General features: G+C 59.8%; 2 protein-coding genes across 7 annotated transcripts; one reads left to right on the top strand and one right to left on the bottom strand.

Moving 5' to 3' along the window:
- Window positions 1–493: 493 nt before the first annotated feature.
- Window positions 494–15,112, top strand: ZNF219 (zinc finger protein 219). 6 transcript variants are annotated; one of them, XM_062205497.1, is made up of 5 exons: window positions 494–663; window positions 11,738–11,826; window positions 12,044–13,454; window positions 13,727–13,858; window positions 14,053–15,112. In XM_062205497.1, the coding sequence occupies exons 2-5, from the start codon at window positions 11,821–11,823 to the stop codon at window positions 14,652–14,654; spliced, it is 2,151 nt and encodes a 716-aa protein (XP_062061481.1). In that variant the 5' UTR covers window positions 494–663; window positions 11,738–11,820; the 3' UTR covers window positions 14,655–15,112. The 6 variants fall into 6 exon arrangements, with proteins under 6 accessions (XP_062061481.1, XP_062061485.1, XP_062061486.1 ...); XM_062205501.1 differs by lacking the exon at window positions 494–663 and adding an exon at window positions 7,057–7,109; XM_062205502.1 differs by lacking the exon at window positions 494–663 and adding an exon at window positions 7,641–7,965.
- Window positions 1,506–6,567, bottom strand: TMEM253 (transmembrane protein 253). Its single transcript, XM_062205504.1, has 9 exons — window positions 6,171–6,567; window positions 5,530–5,672; window positions 4,246–4,338; window positions 3,984–4,122; window positions 3,501–3,611; window positions 3,348–3,404; window positions 2,959–3,069; window positions 2,693–2,839; window positions 1,506–2,003 (listed from the first exon to the last, which is right to left on the bottom strand). Exons 4-9 carry the CDS (start codon window positions 4,089–4,091, stop codon window positions 1,923–1,925), a joined length of 615 nt encoding a protein of 204 aa, XP_062061488.1. The 5' UTR covers window positions 4,092–4,122; window positions 4,246–4,338; window positions 5,530–5,672; window positions 6,171–6,567; the 3' UTR covers window positions 1,506–1,922.
- Window positions 15,113–15,343: the final 231 nt, after the last annotated feature.

A 15,343-nucleotide genomic window follows, 5' to 3' on the forward strand; every position in this document is an offset into this window, starting at 1 on the left:
CCTCCATCAGCTTGGGTACCTGAGTCTACTTTGAACAGACAGTGTGAGAAACAGACCTTTGTGGTCTTAAGCCACTGAGGTTTTAGCATTGTTACCATGGCAGGCATCACCTAGGGTAATCTGAGACAAGGTTCATCTGCATGACCTTTGAGCTTCTCAAAGAACTAGAATACAAAATTTAGACTTCTGATCACATCCTGAAAAGCTGGGAGATAAGGAAAACTGCTGACTCCACCCCCACTCCCCGTCCCGCAGCTTCCCCGTCCACCATCAGTTTTTGACTTCCAGGAAGATTTCTTTCTGAGAGCCCCTCAGCCAGGAGCTCTCCATTAGGCGGCAGTTACAGGGGAAAGGGGGAGGCCCGTCTCCGGTTTCCTCCATTCCAGAGCCTGATCCCCAAACTGTCCCCACCCACCAGTCCTCACACCTAACCTTGTCATAGGGCGACTATTACTCCTCCCAAGGTGTCACAAACAAAAAGAAGCTGCAGCTGGCGCCACTGCAGTATCAAGGCAGGGCAGCCAGGCTGCGCTCTACCCTCACTGCTGCTTGGGCTTGGCTGAGCCGGGAGAAGCAGCATTCTCTAGGGACTGAAGCCTGCTCAAGTGGGATCAAAAATGAGTGTGAGGCGAATACTCATCCCGGGCTCTGTGTGAATTTGGGGTGAGTTCTCTTAGTCCTCCAGCTCTGGTTACCTTCTAGTTTCTAGCGGCTAGTGAGCTGCCCGGCTAGTGCTACTGGGACTCCTAAGTCTTCCCGGGCTTTTCCCAAGCCCACCGAGCTTGCCATCTTCGCACACTTGCAAAAGCCGTAAACGGCGGGGCTTAGCTCAACCAGAGATCCAGCAACCCGACCGCGGCCGGGATCAAAGGTCAGCGGGGCGGCCAAGAGGCCGAGCCTGCGCAGTCCCGCTCCCGCCTTGGAAAGAAAGGGTGGCGGCAACGCGGGCTTGGTGCACCGGCGTGCTCGCAAGAGGCGGGAAAGCTGTAGGTCGGACTGCCGCGTCCCTCTTTGCCTGCCGGGTCCACCAGCCTGCCTAGCGAGTCTGGCCTCGGGCGCTCAGGCCCCGGGGACGTGGGGCGAGAGAAAGGCCGCGCGCTTCTGACTCATCAATCTCCAACCCCCTTCTCGCGCGCGCTCCAAGTCTCAGGACTTTGGACCTGGGCACCCGTTCGTGGGGGCGCGGCGACAGCATCTGGGGAACCCCAGCTTTGCCAAGCGCCAGCCCCCAGCCCTCACCGGCTCCGATGCAGTCTGTGGGAGGGATATGGACCCAGAGTCTGCTCTCAGTTGCCCTGGCTAGGGTAGCGGCGTCCCGGAGCAGGACGGCCCGCCCGGCTCCACCCCGCACGCAGGGCCAGTGGTCGCGTCCGAGACAACTCTCGGCTAGGCCTCGACTTGAGCGCCTCGCGTCACTCAGCAGATGCACAGCGCCCCAGCGGCGGAGGGCAGGCTCTTCATTTCCCAGCAGGCCGCAGGGCAGCGGGGCATGCTGGGATGTGTAGTCTCCAGCGAGTAGACAGCAACTGGATGGAAGGCTGGAAGGCAGCTCCCTGAATTGGATTCAAGAGTTGGCGTGTGCGAGAACTGGTGCTTGGAGTGCAGGGGACTGTGAGAGCTGGACAGAAGAGCACAGCGAGATGAGGCAGTTGTGAAGGTGTATGGGCGGGCAGAGGGGAAGGCTGGACGCAGCTTTCAGGGTGGCGAGACCAGGGAGGGCTGTGGTCCAGGTGTGTCTTCTAGCGAGGCAGGGGGAAAAGGGGAGGCTTGCTTTGAGTGAGAGTCGAAGGCACCGCCCGGGACTTCATGCCAGTGTCGAGGGAGGCCGGCTAGCTTCTGAATTTGCTGGGGTGGGACACTGGAGCGTCTGGAGAGCCTCCTCGGGTTGGGGAGACACACCTGTCTGCTTCCGCTTGTCCGGCTCACTCGCTTGTTCTGGTTCCTGCGCTGGGCCCTGTGGAACCGTTGTCCAAACTAGGAACGTCCTCCAACTCGGAGAGGCCCTGAGATCCAAAGAAGCAGACTGTAGGAGTGAGAAAGGAGAAGCCCCAGAAGCAGCTTCGTTCTAACCCATTTCCGCCACCCTGAGCTTGCTCTTCCAGTACCGTACTTGGGCAGCTTCCTAATGCTCTCCCACCCTTCTAGCCCCAACCATTAAGATACCCAATTCCCTCTTAGCCACCATTACAGGAGAAATGGCCAACACCAGAAAGCCAATCAGTTTTAAGAATAGGATTCTTTTTTTTTTTTTTTTTTTTTTTTGACAGGCAGAGTGGACAGAGAGAAAGGTCTTCCTTTTGCCGTTGGTTCACCCTCCAATGGCCGCCGCGGTAGGCGCGCTGCGGCCGTCGCACCGCGCTGATCCGGTGGCAGGAGCCAGGTGCTTATCCTGATCTCCCATGGGGTGCAGAGCCCAAGCACTTGGGCCATCCTCCACTGCACTCCCTGGCCACAGCAGAGAGCTGGCCTGGAAGAGGGGCAACCCGGACAGGATCGGTGCCCTGACCGGGACTAGAACCCGGTGTGCCGGTGCCGCAAGGCGGGGATTAGCCTAGTGAGCCGCGGCGCCAGCCAAGAATAGGATTCTTTTCACTTCCTCTTGACCCGTTGTTTTTCCTTAAGCATCGTGGATCAGGGTAGACTGAAAATACTGGCTGGCAGCTGACTGTCCTGTCCTCCCAGCGCCCAGTACCTCGTGCAGCTCCTCGTAGCGCAGACTCCGGCTCCTGCAGCAGCCTGGCTTCCTCTGGCTCAGCAGGAAGAGGGCATATGCCGAGGCCAGCACTCCCCCTAGGGTGAATGCCTCAGCGCTGAGCTCCACCACGAGCAAGCCAGCCAGCTGCGGGGAGATGGGGCGGAGGATGCTGCAGGGACCCAGCACCTCTTTGCTCTGCCCTTTCTGCCCTCCATCTCTTTTTGCTCCCTCCTTCTCCCACCTTCCCCATCATGCACTTGTACCTGGGAGGGGGCAGGTGGGGCAGGCCCCAAGGCTGTCTTCAACACCTCGACCACCACCACAATGAAGCCCAAGATGAGGTTGAAAGTGTTGAATATCATCATGGTGCGCACCTGCCGGACACTCAGCTCAGCCTTGGCCAGCCTGGGGGGGCTCATTCCAACATTAAGTCCCACCTGCAGCCTTGCTGAAAATAAAACCCAAATCCTGCTTCTCCACCTCCAACTAGGGTCATCATCCTGTACCTTTCTTGTGCTCCCTCATTAGTCTTTTAGGCCAGTGACAGACAGATGAAAGGATTAGTCATCTCTTAGAGGACCGTGTACTTCCTGTATGGAGCGGGTTCTGTGTGTGTGTGTGGGGGGTGGACAGGAGTGCAGTGTTCTCTCACCTTCCAGAGGCGGGGTGCTCTTCGAAGCTCAAGGGTGACAGCCCCAGTGAGAAGACCCTGAATGGTGAGACGGGCAAGTGTGTACCTCTGATCTCATTAGGGTGCGGCCCCACGATCTTCTTCCCTTCCACCCTCCCTTGTGGTGGGTCTTACTGAGACTCCAGGCCCGAGTGGCAGTGCTGTGGTCATGTGACAAGCAGAGTTCAGGCAGGCGACTGAGACAGCCAAGGGCACCACAGCTATGGCCAGCCATAGCTGGCTGACCTGGGGGCCAACACAGGGTGGTTGAGGGAGCACTGTCAGGAATTCCTCTCCCTCCTCACAAGCCCTGCCTCTTCCAGAGATCACTAATGATTGACGGCGGAGGACAGTGTTCCAGCAAGGGCAGAGAGGGAAGTGATCACTTCATCCTTGCTGCCTCGCATGAGAGTTTGCTTCCTTTTCTGTATGCACCCCCCCCCCCCCACACACACACACACATGCACATGAGAGAAGCTACTTGGAGCTTCGGGGTCTTGTCTCCACCCTCCTCCCACACAGAGCAGTTTCTGGCACATGGTAGGTCCTTGCTAAATATGCATGGAAATGGATTGGATATAAGTGGACATGCTGAGAGGGTAGGACAGCCTGCCTCACCGCCAGCACCAAGAGGTGCCCACTGTGCCTATGTCTTGCCCAGTGCTGCAGCTTTTCCAGACGAAGGCTGGGTCGCTCCTGCTGGCGCTGACCACCTGCATCCTCCATTGTGGGCCACAACAGCTGGGTGCTTCCTAGGCTGGGGAAAACATTATGGAGCCTCTGTCCAGCAGGAGCCAGGACAGAGAACAACATCTCTTTCCACTCCCCCTCTGCCCACCCCCAGTGTCCAGGGGGTTGAGGCTCTGGGCCTCACACCTACCTGGTCTGAAGCAGCTACTTCAGAAGGGTGGGACACCCTGGGTCCTGGTGTGCTTGAGGGGCTTGGTAGTTCAGAGAAGATGGCAAACTTGTCCTGGTAGAGAACGGCTGTCAGGACTGGGACGTGGTGGGGCAAAGGTCCCTACGAGGACCTACGGATCCAGGAAGTGGCCCTGGGTAGACACCAGCCTTGTTCCTTCCACAAGACACGCGGTGCTGCCTGGCTCTGTTCCCACTTCCTGTGGCCCCTACAGCTGCCCAACCTCGAGTGCTCTTCTGGATCCCCTCACCTCATCCCCACGTCGCCATCACTCTGGCCCTGAATGTGCCCCTCATTTCTGCCTGATCTCTCTCCTTTCTTTGGCTTCCTCCTCAAATTACTTGCTCTTCCCCTAGCAAGATCCAGATTACCGTCTGGAATGGTCCCTTGTCATTACTTGCAGCTTTGTCCCCAGGCCAGGTTAAGTTTTGATTCTCCTGGCTTTCCTGCCTCTCACTTTATGGAGAGCTTTTCCTCTCCCTCCTTTCTTGAAAGGTTTACTCTGAGCTGGACACTGACTAAGAAGATGGAGAGGAGCTCTGTAGTGGGAATTTTTTTTTTTTTTCTTGACTCTGATAAGCTTAAGCTAGATGTATGGAGAAGATGATCCCCCAAAAGGTCAATCTTGGGAAAGATATTACTACCACAATATTTAAAAATTTACTTATTTTACTTGAAAATCAGAAAGACAGAGATAAACAGAGATCATCCATCTGCTGGTTATCTCCCCAAATTTTTGCAACAGCCATGGCTGGGCCAAGCCAAAGCCAGGAGCCAGGAATGAGTTCCTGATCTCTCACATGGATGCTAGGATTGCAAGTAGCATTGCAACCATCACCTGCTGCTTCCCAGGGCTCACATTAGCAGGAATTTGGATCCGAAGTGGAGCTGAGACTCAGGACTGGAAACTAGGCATGCGGGATGCCAGGAATCCCAAATTGAGTCTCAAGTACTATGCAAAACACTATTGCAACACTGTGTTTGGAACAGAAGATGCCTTGTAGGCAGACAGAGCTGAGCTATCAGCTCCGCCATTTTCCAGCTGTGTGACCTTGGATACGTTGTTTTACCTGCTTGAACCCCGATTTGTTCACTGATAAAATGGGGTTAAGAATGGGACTGTGATGAGTTTTTGATTCACGGTGGGTGCTTAATAACCATTGGTGTTGCTGATGAGGTCACACTGATGTGCCCGCTGCCCACATACCACCTGGCTTATTCAGAAACTAAACTGGAGACACTCACCTCTACAGTTAGAAGCAGAACCAGCTGGGCCCACAGGTCTAGCGCTCAGAGGTGGAAGAGGCCTATCTTGGTGCAGAACTGTTCAAACTCCCCATCTACCTGGGTGACCTTGAGCAGGTTGTTTAATCTCTCTGTTTCCTTATCTATAGAGGGAAGTTAATAATACCAATCTCAAGGGGTTGCCTTGGGCATTAAAAGAGAAAATGCATATGAATCAGCTTGGCCCAGCAAAGCTCAATAAATGTTAGCAGCTATTATCATCATTATTATTTATTATTATTGATAGAAGACTGAGAAGATCCCTAAGGATCAGTAGCAGCAGACAGGGGTGGGGGTCCTGGGAAGCAAGCGGCCTTCTTGGTAAACCACTCAGCCCCTCAGCGTGCAGGTCTAACATTCCGGGAGCGCTGCATCCACCCTTTCCTTTCCTGGGGAGTGGGATTCACATTTTCCAAGGATCCGGAGAACCGTGTGCCTCTGGTCCTCTCTCCTCAATCCCCACGTGTGGTAACTTTATTTGATGGCCATGTGAGATGTTGAGTCTGCAGGCCAGTGGGGGAAGGAGACTCCCCGAGCCTCGTTTTTCCTTATCTGTAAGTGGGGGCTAATTATATTGCAGGATTGTTGCAAGGATTACATACCATTAAGTAGGCGACCACGCGTTCAGTTCCCGTGGAGCTCACAAGCAGCTTTGTAGCCCCTGTCTAGACCACAGTCTCCTGGAGGGAGGGCACCCCTCCCCCTCATCTGTGCATCCCCCACAGCGCTGAGCAAGGGCCTGGTACTTAGTAAGCACTCAGTCAATATTTGTTGAATTGAAGAGCCACTAAAAAGACTTTAAGGAATGGGAAACGGCATTCGAGAGAAAGAAGCTGGAATTGTTTATCAAGAACAGAAAGGACCGAACAGTAACTTTAATCATGTTTCTTATACGGCAGACATTAACTATCTCTATCATCGCCCCTCCTCCTCCCCAAAAAGAGAGACAGAAATTGTAAGGGAGAGGCTCTGAGATAAAACCCCAGGAAGAACTTCCCGAGTCTGTGCATGTTGGGGCAGACAGCGGCAGAGCCAACTCCTTCCCTGGTATGTCCGGGTTCAGGGTGGGAGGGGCAGCCCTGCTTGGAGGCTGGGGGAAGGACGAGATGACCTTTCAAAATCTCTTCCAGTCTCCTGTTGGAATCGCCCGTGCGCCCCACCCCCGCTCCTTCCCGCCCTCCCTCCCTCCGACAGCGCCCCCCAGCCTCCGCAAGGCCCGCACCCCGCCCCTGGCGGCCGCCGCTCGCGGCTCCCGGGGTCCCCAGCTCCCTGTCCCCAGAGCCAGAGCCCTGCTCCCGCGCGGCTCCCAGCCCTGCCGCGCCGCCCCCCGCATGCTAATGGCCGGGCCGCCTCCCGCCGCACACAATGCGGGCCAGGGCCGGGGGCGGGGGACCGGGGAGGGGGCGGGGGCCGGGCCGGGGGCGGGGGGGCCGGGGCCCGGCGCATCTCCCCCGGCCCCACGTAACGCTGACGCCCGCGCCGCCGGCCCGCCGCCCGCCGCCGCCGCCGCCGCCCGCTCCGCCGCCGCCCGCCCGGGGCTCGTGAGTAGCCGCTCCCCCCACTCCCGGCTCCCCCCCCCTCGCCCGCCACCCGGCCCCCGCCCCCAGCCCCCTCCCCCCTCCCGGAGCGGGGGGGGGGCCGCTCCGCGCGCCCGGCTCGGAGCAGGTGCAGGGGGCGGGGGCGGGGGAGGGGCGCCGGCTCGGCCCCAAGCAAACTTCGCCCAGAGCTCCTGGGGGGCGGGGTGGGGGTGGCGGCCTCGGAAGCCCTGAGAGCTAGGGGGGGCCCTGGCGAAGGGGGGGCCAGGTGGGGGGCCCGGGGGAGCGGACACCAAGGGGGAAGGGCCAGCGTGGGGGGGGCCTGGCGGTGGGGGTGGCGTCTTTGTAGGGGCCCGAAGGCAGGGCGCGAGGGGGCCTGGGGGCGCGGGGCGGCCGAGCAGCCTAGCTGAGCGGATGAGCGCCCCCCGGCCCAGGTAGGGCTGGTGGGGGAGGGGGAAGGAACCCAAACTCTCCGGGAGTGGGGGGGCGGGGGGAGGGGAGAGGATGGGGGGTGCTTCCCTCTCTGCGTCCCAAACAAAGTGTCACAAAGAGCTCGGCCCGCGGCAGCAGCGGAGGCGGCTGTAACTCAGCTTTTGTTCTCCCAGCCCGGGGAGAGGAGCCCAGGCTTCCCTATCTCCCAACCCTGTCCCCCATCTTCCGTGCAGCTTATCTGCCCTGGGAGGGGTCTGGGGTGCTGCCGGGAGGACCTCTCGCGGGGGATCACAGGTCCTATCCTACTTGCCAACCGATTTCTCTTGTGGGGGGGTGTTCCCATGGGCCTTCCTGCCCTCCCTCTGCCTCCCCCGCCCTCCTTCTGAAGAGCGAGGCTTCTGTGGGTGCCATGACTGGACTTTTTTATAAGGTCAGCGCCAGTTCTGGGGGCTTAGGACCGTCTGCGTGCCCCCTCCCCCAAACCCAGGTCCTCCCAGAACTTTCGGAGGCGGGGTCGAGTCAGGACATGCCTCTGGGGTGAGATTCACCACTGTGGGGTTGGTAGCAGGTGTACCTTCCTCCTGCCTCCTGCTGTGCACTTGGGGCCCATGGCTGGGGGTCTCCGCCCCCAGCTTCAGGCTGTAAGGATGGAGGGGAGAAGGCTTTACCGGGAACTTACTCTCAAATGTGGGCAAGCTGCATAGTGGGGTGGGTTTAGCTGTCTGGATAGCGAGGTCCGGAGTGCCTTGGACAGGAAACCATAAAAGTGAGCTGCTGGCGGCTCTGTGTGGTCAAGGTGGTCCCCACTGGGGACCACCGAAGATGATGCCTTTCCTTTTAACCCCGTCTAGTTCAGGGGTAATCATAATTGTTGCCAGACTCAGGAGGTGTGTAGGATTCTCAGCAGAGGGGAAAACGCCAAGTCCGTAGAAATGGCCACGGACAGAGGCCCAGGTACAGTTAGAACCCAGGGCTCCTGAACCTTTGTCCCTCACGGCTGTGACCCTCAAAGCCGTGAGGGACAGTCTTTGTGGTCCTCTGTTTTGGAGATGCTTGTGTGTACCTGTCCTTGTTTCTGTGTCTTTTTTCCCAGCTATTGCATCATTGCCTGCACAGTAAGGGTACATGGTGCACATGCGCCTCCCCATCAGTGGTCCTAGCATGGGACAGTCCTTGGCCTGTTGCTTTGGAAAGATTTCTGCTCCCTATCCCTGGCCCTGCAGCCCTATAGAATCCAAATAAGGGCAAGATAACCCCTGATTCCCAGTGGGGGTGGAAAGTAGGTCAGTGCTACTGTCTGGCCAAGTCTCGTGGATGGTGTTTAAGGCCTGACAATAGAAAGCTGAGAGTGGTGTCCACAGGCAGTGCACACACGATCATGCCGGCTCCCAGAATCCCGTCCCTGTGAGCACCTGCCCTCTACTGAGAAAAGCCCACGGGCGCAGGTACCTGGCACCTGCTCTGCCATGGAGGTGATGCAGGACTCCTGGCTGGGCTTGGCAGGGGCTCTTAAGGAGGTTGGTTTTGAGCTATCTTCTGGGGAAGCTCCCTGCTAGGGAGTACAGCCCCAGCTCCGGCCTTCTCTGTAGCACTGTATTTCCATCCCAGAAACTACTCTGCAGAGCGAGGTTTTCGGTGGTTGTGTTTTGACGGAGGAAGCTGCGCCCCGTTCCTGCTCGTCTGGCCTCCGATACGAGGTGTTTTGCTTGCTCTCTTCCAGGCGGTTTTCAGGGCCCTGGAATCGTCCTAGAATCTGAGTATGTGCCCATAGGTTAGTCAGCTATGACCATGCAGTATTCCCAGCCTCCCCCTCCCCACGGCCATCTGCTTCCTCTGAATACAGCAGATTGGCTGTACACCAGGATGTTCCGGGAATCCCCAGGAGAGCAACAGAATGTGATGGACCCACATACGCCGCCTCAGTAACTCATTCCAGGATGTACAAACTGTCGCTGTCAGGACACTCCTTATAGCTAATTAAAATTCTTCCAGTTACATCTATTTTCTATTACCTCTGTCTATTTTCAGTGACATTCAAAAGGCCAAAATAATCCCTCTGGTACTACTGAATTTTTTTTCCCTTATGGTTCTCAGATAGGAATTTAAAAAGAACAGAGAAAAAGAAGAAATCCTCTAGCCTTTTTTTTTCTTCCCCCAATGTTTGTGGTGCTAAAATGGCAAACATGGTCCCTCTAGGACTTCATCACTCTATCTGTGGTACTGAGGTGGCCAAAGTGGCTTGTTTGGTAGCCCACTGCACTCTCCATGGTACTGAAGGGGATGGCCATTTGTTTTAATGTCTCTCTAGGTCCCGAGGAGTCCTGTGACTTAGAACCACAGAACTTTCCAGCTCGAAGGGAACTGTCCGTATAGACTGGCCCAACCCGCTTTGTTTCACAGAAGAGTGATCTAGGAGGTTAAATGATTTACTCCAGGTTGTAGGGCTATTAGTGGTCGGACTCAGCCCACGGTAGCCTTGTACCCCTCAGTCCTAGTCTCACTCACCGTCAGTGAGCTGGTCCAGTGGGTCCGGCCAGGCCCTTGGTCCCAGGAGAGGGGCTGGTCCAGTGGGTCCTGCCAGGCCCTTGGTCCAGGAGAGGGGCTCATTTGGAGGATGCAGGGGACGAGGGCAGGTGCCCTAATTTGGAGCTCCAGAATTACACATATTAAGAGGTGGTAGAGGTCATCTAGTGCCTTTGGGTAAGGACACTTTCTTAATCCCCTGTTAATCATACTCCCATAACCCAGATTCACACGGAACAGCACCCTGTCCCTTCCCGGCGCTTTACCATACCCTCTGCGTGTCAAAGTTAGAAGCCTCAAACTCTGGAGTCTTCTCTCTCTGCCGAGAGGCAGGGCTGACTCCTGGCCCAGTTCTCCTCTACTAAAGGTCCCTAAGCAAAGGAAGACTTGAGTCCTTTTCTCTCTCAGTAACCCGTTTCAGTCTCCTAATGCCTGTTGCAAGGAAGTTCTTTATACCTGACACAATCTGTGCTAGGCAGAGAAATAGGCTAGGCCCACGTCCCTGGAGCCTTGGGCAGAGACAGTACCACGTGAAGGCAAGAAGGTAGACTGGACAGTTTCTGGGCCTGCTTCCCTGAATCTTCATTTCTGGGGTTGCCCTGAAGTCCTAGGGCTACTCACTCACCTCGCCTGCGGCTTAGCACCCGCACCCCCACCCCCACCCCCATCCTCTTCCTCTTCAGTGCCCTCCTTCCCCAGCCCAGAGCTCTGCACAGCCCTGGCCTGGGGAATTTTTGCCTGGAGAATTTTAACCCCTTCCTGCTCCGAGCATGTGCGGAGCCCCTATCTGTGCAGATGGCCCGGCCCCGCCCCCCGGCCCTCACTCCAGCCTCTTGAGCTCCGAGCCAGTGTAATCCTCCTCTTGTGTGAGGGAGCCTCTCCCCTGCCGAGAGGAGGGAAGCCTGCTTCGAACAGCCCTGGACAAAGGGGCAGAAATGCCCCAGCAAACCCCAGGCGCCCAGGTTGGAAACGAGGGGAAGAATCCTCTGGTGTTGGCAGGTTTTAACCCCTTCCCGAGGCTGGCAGTGCCCCTTAACTTCCACTCCTCCCCCAACTCCCCCTTCCTCCCTTCTCCCTCTGGCTAGCTCTCCCCCTTCACGCCCCTCCCCCTCTGTCTGTCTCCAGACTCTCGGCTGCTGGGAGGTGTTTCTCTCCCATGCATGAATGAGTCTCTGTAATGAATGGAAATGAATGGATCAGGAATCCAGGCGGAGGGAGGGAGGATGAGGGAGAAAGACAGAAAGACAGGGTAAGGGCAGAAGGGAGGACTGTGGAAGCTGCAACGTGTGGCTCTCCGCTCAGTTAGGTTTCTGGGCGCTCCAGGTCCCATTTGGGTAGCCGGCGAGCGCGGCAAGCCCACCCCGTGTGCGTGACCGGTGCCTAGCCCTACCCAAAGGGGAGGGGACAGGTATCCTGTGATGGCCTCCCCCACCGCCAGGGGCCAGGCCTTTAAAAACGTCTCAACTGGGGAAAGAAATCTGGGTTATCAAAGAGCCCCGAGGGCCTGGCAAACCCAGGGGGCAGTTGTGAGGATGGATGTCCCCCCACCATGCGCCCCCGTGCATCCAGATGCCTGAAGGGGCATCTGCAAGTGCTGAGACGCTAGGGTTGGGGCTAACTCGCTGCACCGTGCAAACCAGGGCTCATCTTTTCCTCCCAATCTGTTTCTCTCGCTTTAGCTCCTCAGCACCTGTTGCCTTCATTAGCAGCTTTTCCTCCTCTTCCCTGCACTCCCCAGAACCAAAGAATGTGAAGGGGGTCCATGGAGGTGAGTGATGCCCCTGCCTGAATCTGCAGGTGCACCTGCTACTCCCCTCTCTCCTGCCCGCCTTGCCCTCCTGGTGGCCTCCCTGGCCCCCCGGGGCCCAATTCCCACCCATCCCCTAACTTTGAGGTGCGTGGCGCTCGGTTCTGGCCCCAGCCCACTCCGCCCTCCCCCGTGTCTATTCTTCCCACGCGTGCTTTACACGAATCTTTCCCTCCAGGGCTCACGTCCCCGCGCCCCAGGCGGCCACTTAGCGCCGTCGTCACCACCAGCCTTCGAAGGCGAGCTGGATCTGCAGCGCTACTCCAACGGGCCAGGCGTGAGCGCGGGGTCGCCCGGGATGGGAGCGGTGGGCTGGTCTGAAAGTCGTGCGGGCGAACGGCGCTTCCCTTGCCCTGTGTGTGGAAAGCGCTTCCGCTTCAACTCCATCCTGGCTTTGCACCTGCGGGCGCACCCAGGCGCCCAGGCCTTCCAGTGCCCGCACTGCGGTCACCGCGCGGCGCAGCGGGCTCTGTTGCGCTCGCATCTGCGCACGCACCAGCCTGAGCGCCCACGCAGCCCCGCCGCACGCCTGCTGATGGAATTGGAGGAGCGCGCGCTGCTGCGCGAGGCCCGGCAGGGGAGAGCCCGCAGCTCAGGGGCCGTGCAAGCCGCTCCTACCGCTGAGGGTCTGGCGCGGCCTCAGGGCCCGTCGCCATCCGCCTTCCGTTGCCCCTTCTGCAAAGGCAAGTTTCGCACCTCTGCGGAGCGGGAACGCCACCTGCACATCTTGCACAGGCCCTGGAAGTGTGGCCTGTGCAGTTTTGGTTCCAGCCACGAGGAGGAGCTGCTGCACCACAGCCTGACAGCCCACGGCGCTCCCGAGCGCCCCCTGGCGGCCACCTCTGCTGCACCCCAGCCTCAACCTCCGCCCCAGCCCGAACCCAGATCTGTGCCGGAGCCAGAGCCCGAGCCCGAACGCGAGGCCACTCCGGCTCCTGCTCCTGCTGCTCCCGAGGAGCCGCCCGCGCCTCCCGAGTTCCGCTGCCAGGTGTGCGGCCAGAGCTTTACACAGTCCTGGTTTCTCAAGGGCCACATGCGCAAGCACAAGGCCTCATTCGACCACGCGTGTCCCGTGTGTGGCCGCTGCTTCAAGGAGCCCTGGTTCCTTAAGAACCACATGAAGGTGCACGCCAGCAAGCTGGGCCCTCTGCGCGCCCCGGGGCCCGGCTCGGGGCCTGCCCGCGCCCCGCAGCCTCCTGACCTGGGCCTGCTGGCCTATGAGCCGCTGGGCCCTGCACTGCTCTTGGCCCCGGCGCCCACCCCGGCCGAACGCCGTGAGCCCCCGAGCCTCTTGGGCTACCTGAGCCTGCGCGCTGGCGAGGCCCGGCCCAACGGTGAAGGCGCTGAAGCTGGGGCCGGCCGCAGCTTCGGAGGCTTCCGCCCGCTGCCCTCTGCTCTCCCGGCCCGAGCTCGCCGGCACCGTGCGGAAGAGCAGGAAGAGGAGGAGGAGGTGGTGGAGACCGAGGAGGAGACCTGGGCCCGGGGCAGGTCGCTGGCCCCTGTGGCTTCCGTGCACCCGCGTGCGGGCGAGGGGCCCGGGCACTCCGCACCTGCTGCAGGCACGCAGGCGAGACCGACGGGCACGCAGGGTATGTGGGACCCTCCTCTCTTGAAGCGCTGGATAAAAAATGACCACCATGGCCCCTCCCCACTCCCAGCCCGCTCCCTTTTCTTCCCGGAGCCTTGCCGACCTCTGAGAGCACTAAACTCCCAAATGAGACAATCCCAGCTCTTCCGGGTCCCCCAAGCCTGGTCCCAGCTGGGCGCGAGGGGCAGGGAGCCTGCGGGGTGAGCCTCAGGGCGCGCGACCAAGCGCCCGCCTGACTTGCCCCGCTCCCCTGCGCCACCGCGTGTCTTGCAGAGGAGAACGGGCTGTTGGTTGGAGGGACCCGGCCTGAAGGGGGCCGGGGGGCCACCGGCAAGGATTGTCCCTTCTGCGGAAAGTCTTTCCGCTCCGCGCATCACCTCAAGGTGCATCTGCGAGTGCACACAGGTGAGTGCTGGGAGCCCCTGAAGTGGGTAGGGGAGCACAGCGCAGGAGGATTTGGGGAGGGGCTGCGCACCCTTCTTAGGGTGGGTGGGGGGCGGGCAGAGGCAGTGCCTCGAGCTGGTTTCGGGGATGAAGTCTGCAAATTGAGAAGGCAGTGAGCGCACACAGTTATCGTGGCCCGCCCCTCCCCCCCCCAGGTGAGCGCCCCTACAAGTGTCCGCACTGTGACTACGCGGGCACCCAATCGGGCTCGCTCAAGTATCACCTGCAGCGCCACCACCGAGAGCAGAGGAGCGGGGCAGGCCCCGGGCCACCCCCGGAGCCGCCGCCCCCTTCCCAGCGGGGTTCGGCCCCGCCATCTGGAACCAAGCTGGCGCAGCAGCCTGCGACCTGGGTGGAGGGCGCCGCAAGTCCCCGGCCTTCGAGCGGCGCCGGGCCCGGGTCCCGTCGGAAGCCCGCCAGCCCCGGGAGGACCCTGCGCAACGGGCGGGGCGGTGAGGCCGAACCCCTGGACCTGTCCCTGCGGGCGGGGCCGGGGAGCGAGGCCGGGCCAGGGGGCGCCCTCCACCGCTGCCTCTTCTGCCCCTTTGCCACTGGAGCCGCTGAGCTCATGGCCTTGCACCTGCAGGTGCACCATAGCCGCCGGGCCCGCGGCCGCCGGCCGCCCCAGGCGGACGCGTCTCCACCCTATGCCCGTGTGCCCTCAGGAGAGACCCCTCCAAGCCCCCCGCTGGAGGGGGAGGAGGGCCCCGGGCTGTCGAGGTCCGGAGAGGCAGGGCTGGGGGGACAAGAGCGGTAGGGAGCCCTCGTAGGGGTGAGTAGCGTAGTGAGCTCACCCCGCCGGAGCGGGGGAGCGCTAGAGGTAGTTGGGTAGAGCAGCCAGCAGGGGGCAGCGTGGGACCCATATCCCAGCCCCAGGCGGACCAGAGGTGGAGGGGCAGCGGGCGGAGGAGGGTGGGCAGGCTGAACCCATCCAGCCCAGGGGAGTCACAGTGCCTTAGACGTGGCAGAGGTGAGGGTCAAAGAACGGGGTCCCAGGGCAGGCAGAGAAGGGCGTGTCCCTGGTGAGGCGCCGCTCTGCCGGTCTTTGCTGGTCCATAGGCGTGAGAGTCTATTTTTGTATAAGGGTTGGGGGTGGGGGGCACTGTACCCTTCTAGCCCCGGCGGGGCCGTGTAGACGTTGCTATTTTTGGTACGATTCCTGTCATCCCTGTCTCAGAGTCGTGTCCCCAATAAACAGGTGTCTTGAGGCACAGAGCCCTGTGTCTGCCTCTATGCTGGCCCCTACTCCCCATCTCTGGGCCCCTCTGTCCAGGAAGTAGTCAAGAGCTTGTTAAGAGATGCAGGATCTTGGCCTGTACCCCAGGCTTGGGACTCAGTAGCTCTAGGTGAGACCCAAGAATGAACACTTAATGAGTAGCCTACGGGGATCTCATGCACTGTGGCCTGAGGCCCTCATTTGGAAAACTGCTGGATTGAGCTGGGCCC

The sequence above is a fragment of the Lepus europaeus genome, chromosome 11 (genome assembly GCF_033115175.1).
Source record: "Lepus europaeus isolate LE1 chromosome 11, mLepTim1.pri, whole genome shotgun sequence".
Lineage (NCBI taxonomy): Eukaryota > Metazoa > Chordata > Mammalia > Lagomorpha > Leporidae > Lepus > Lepus europaeus.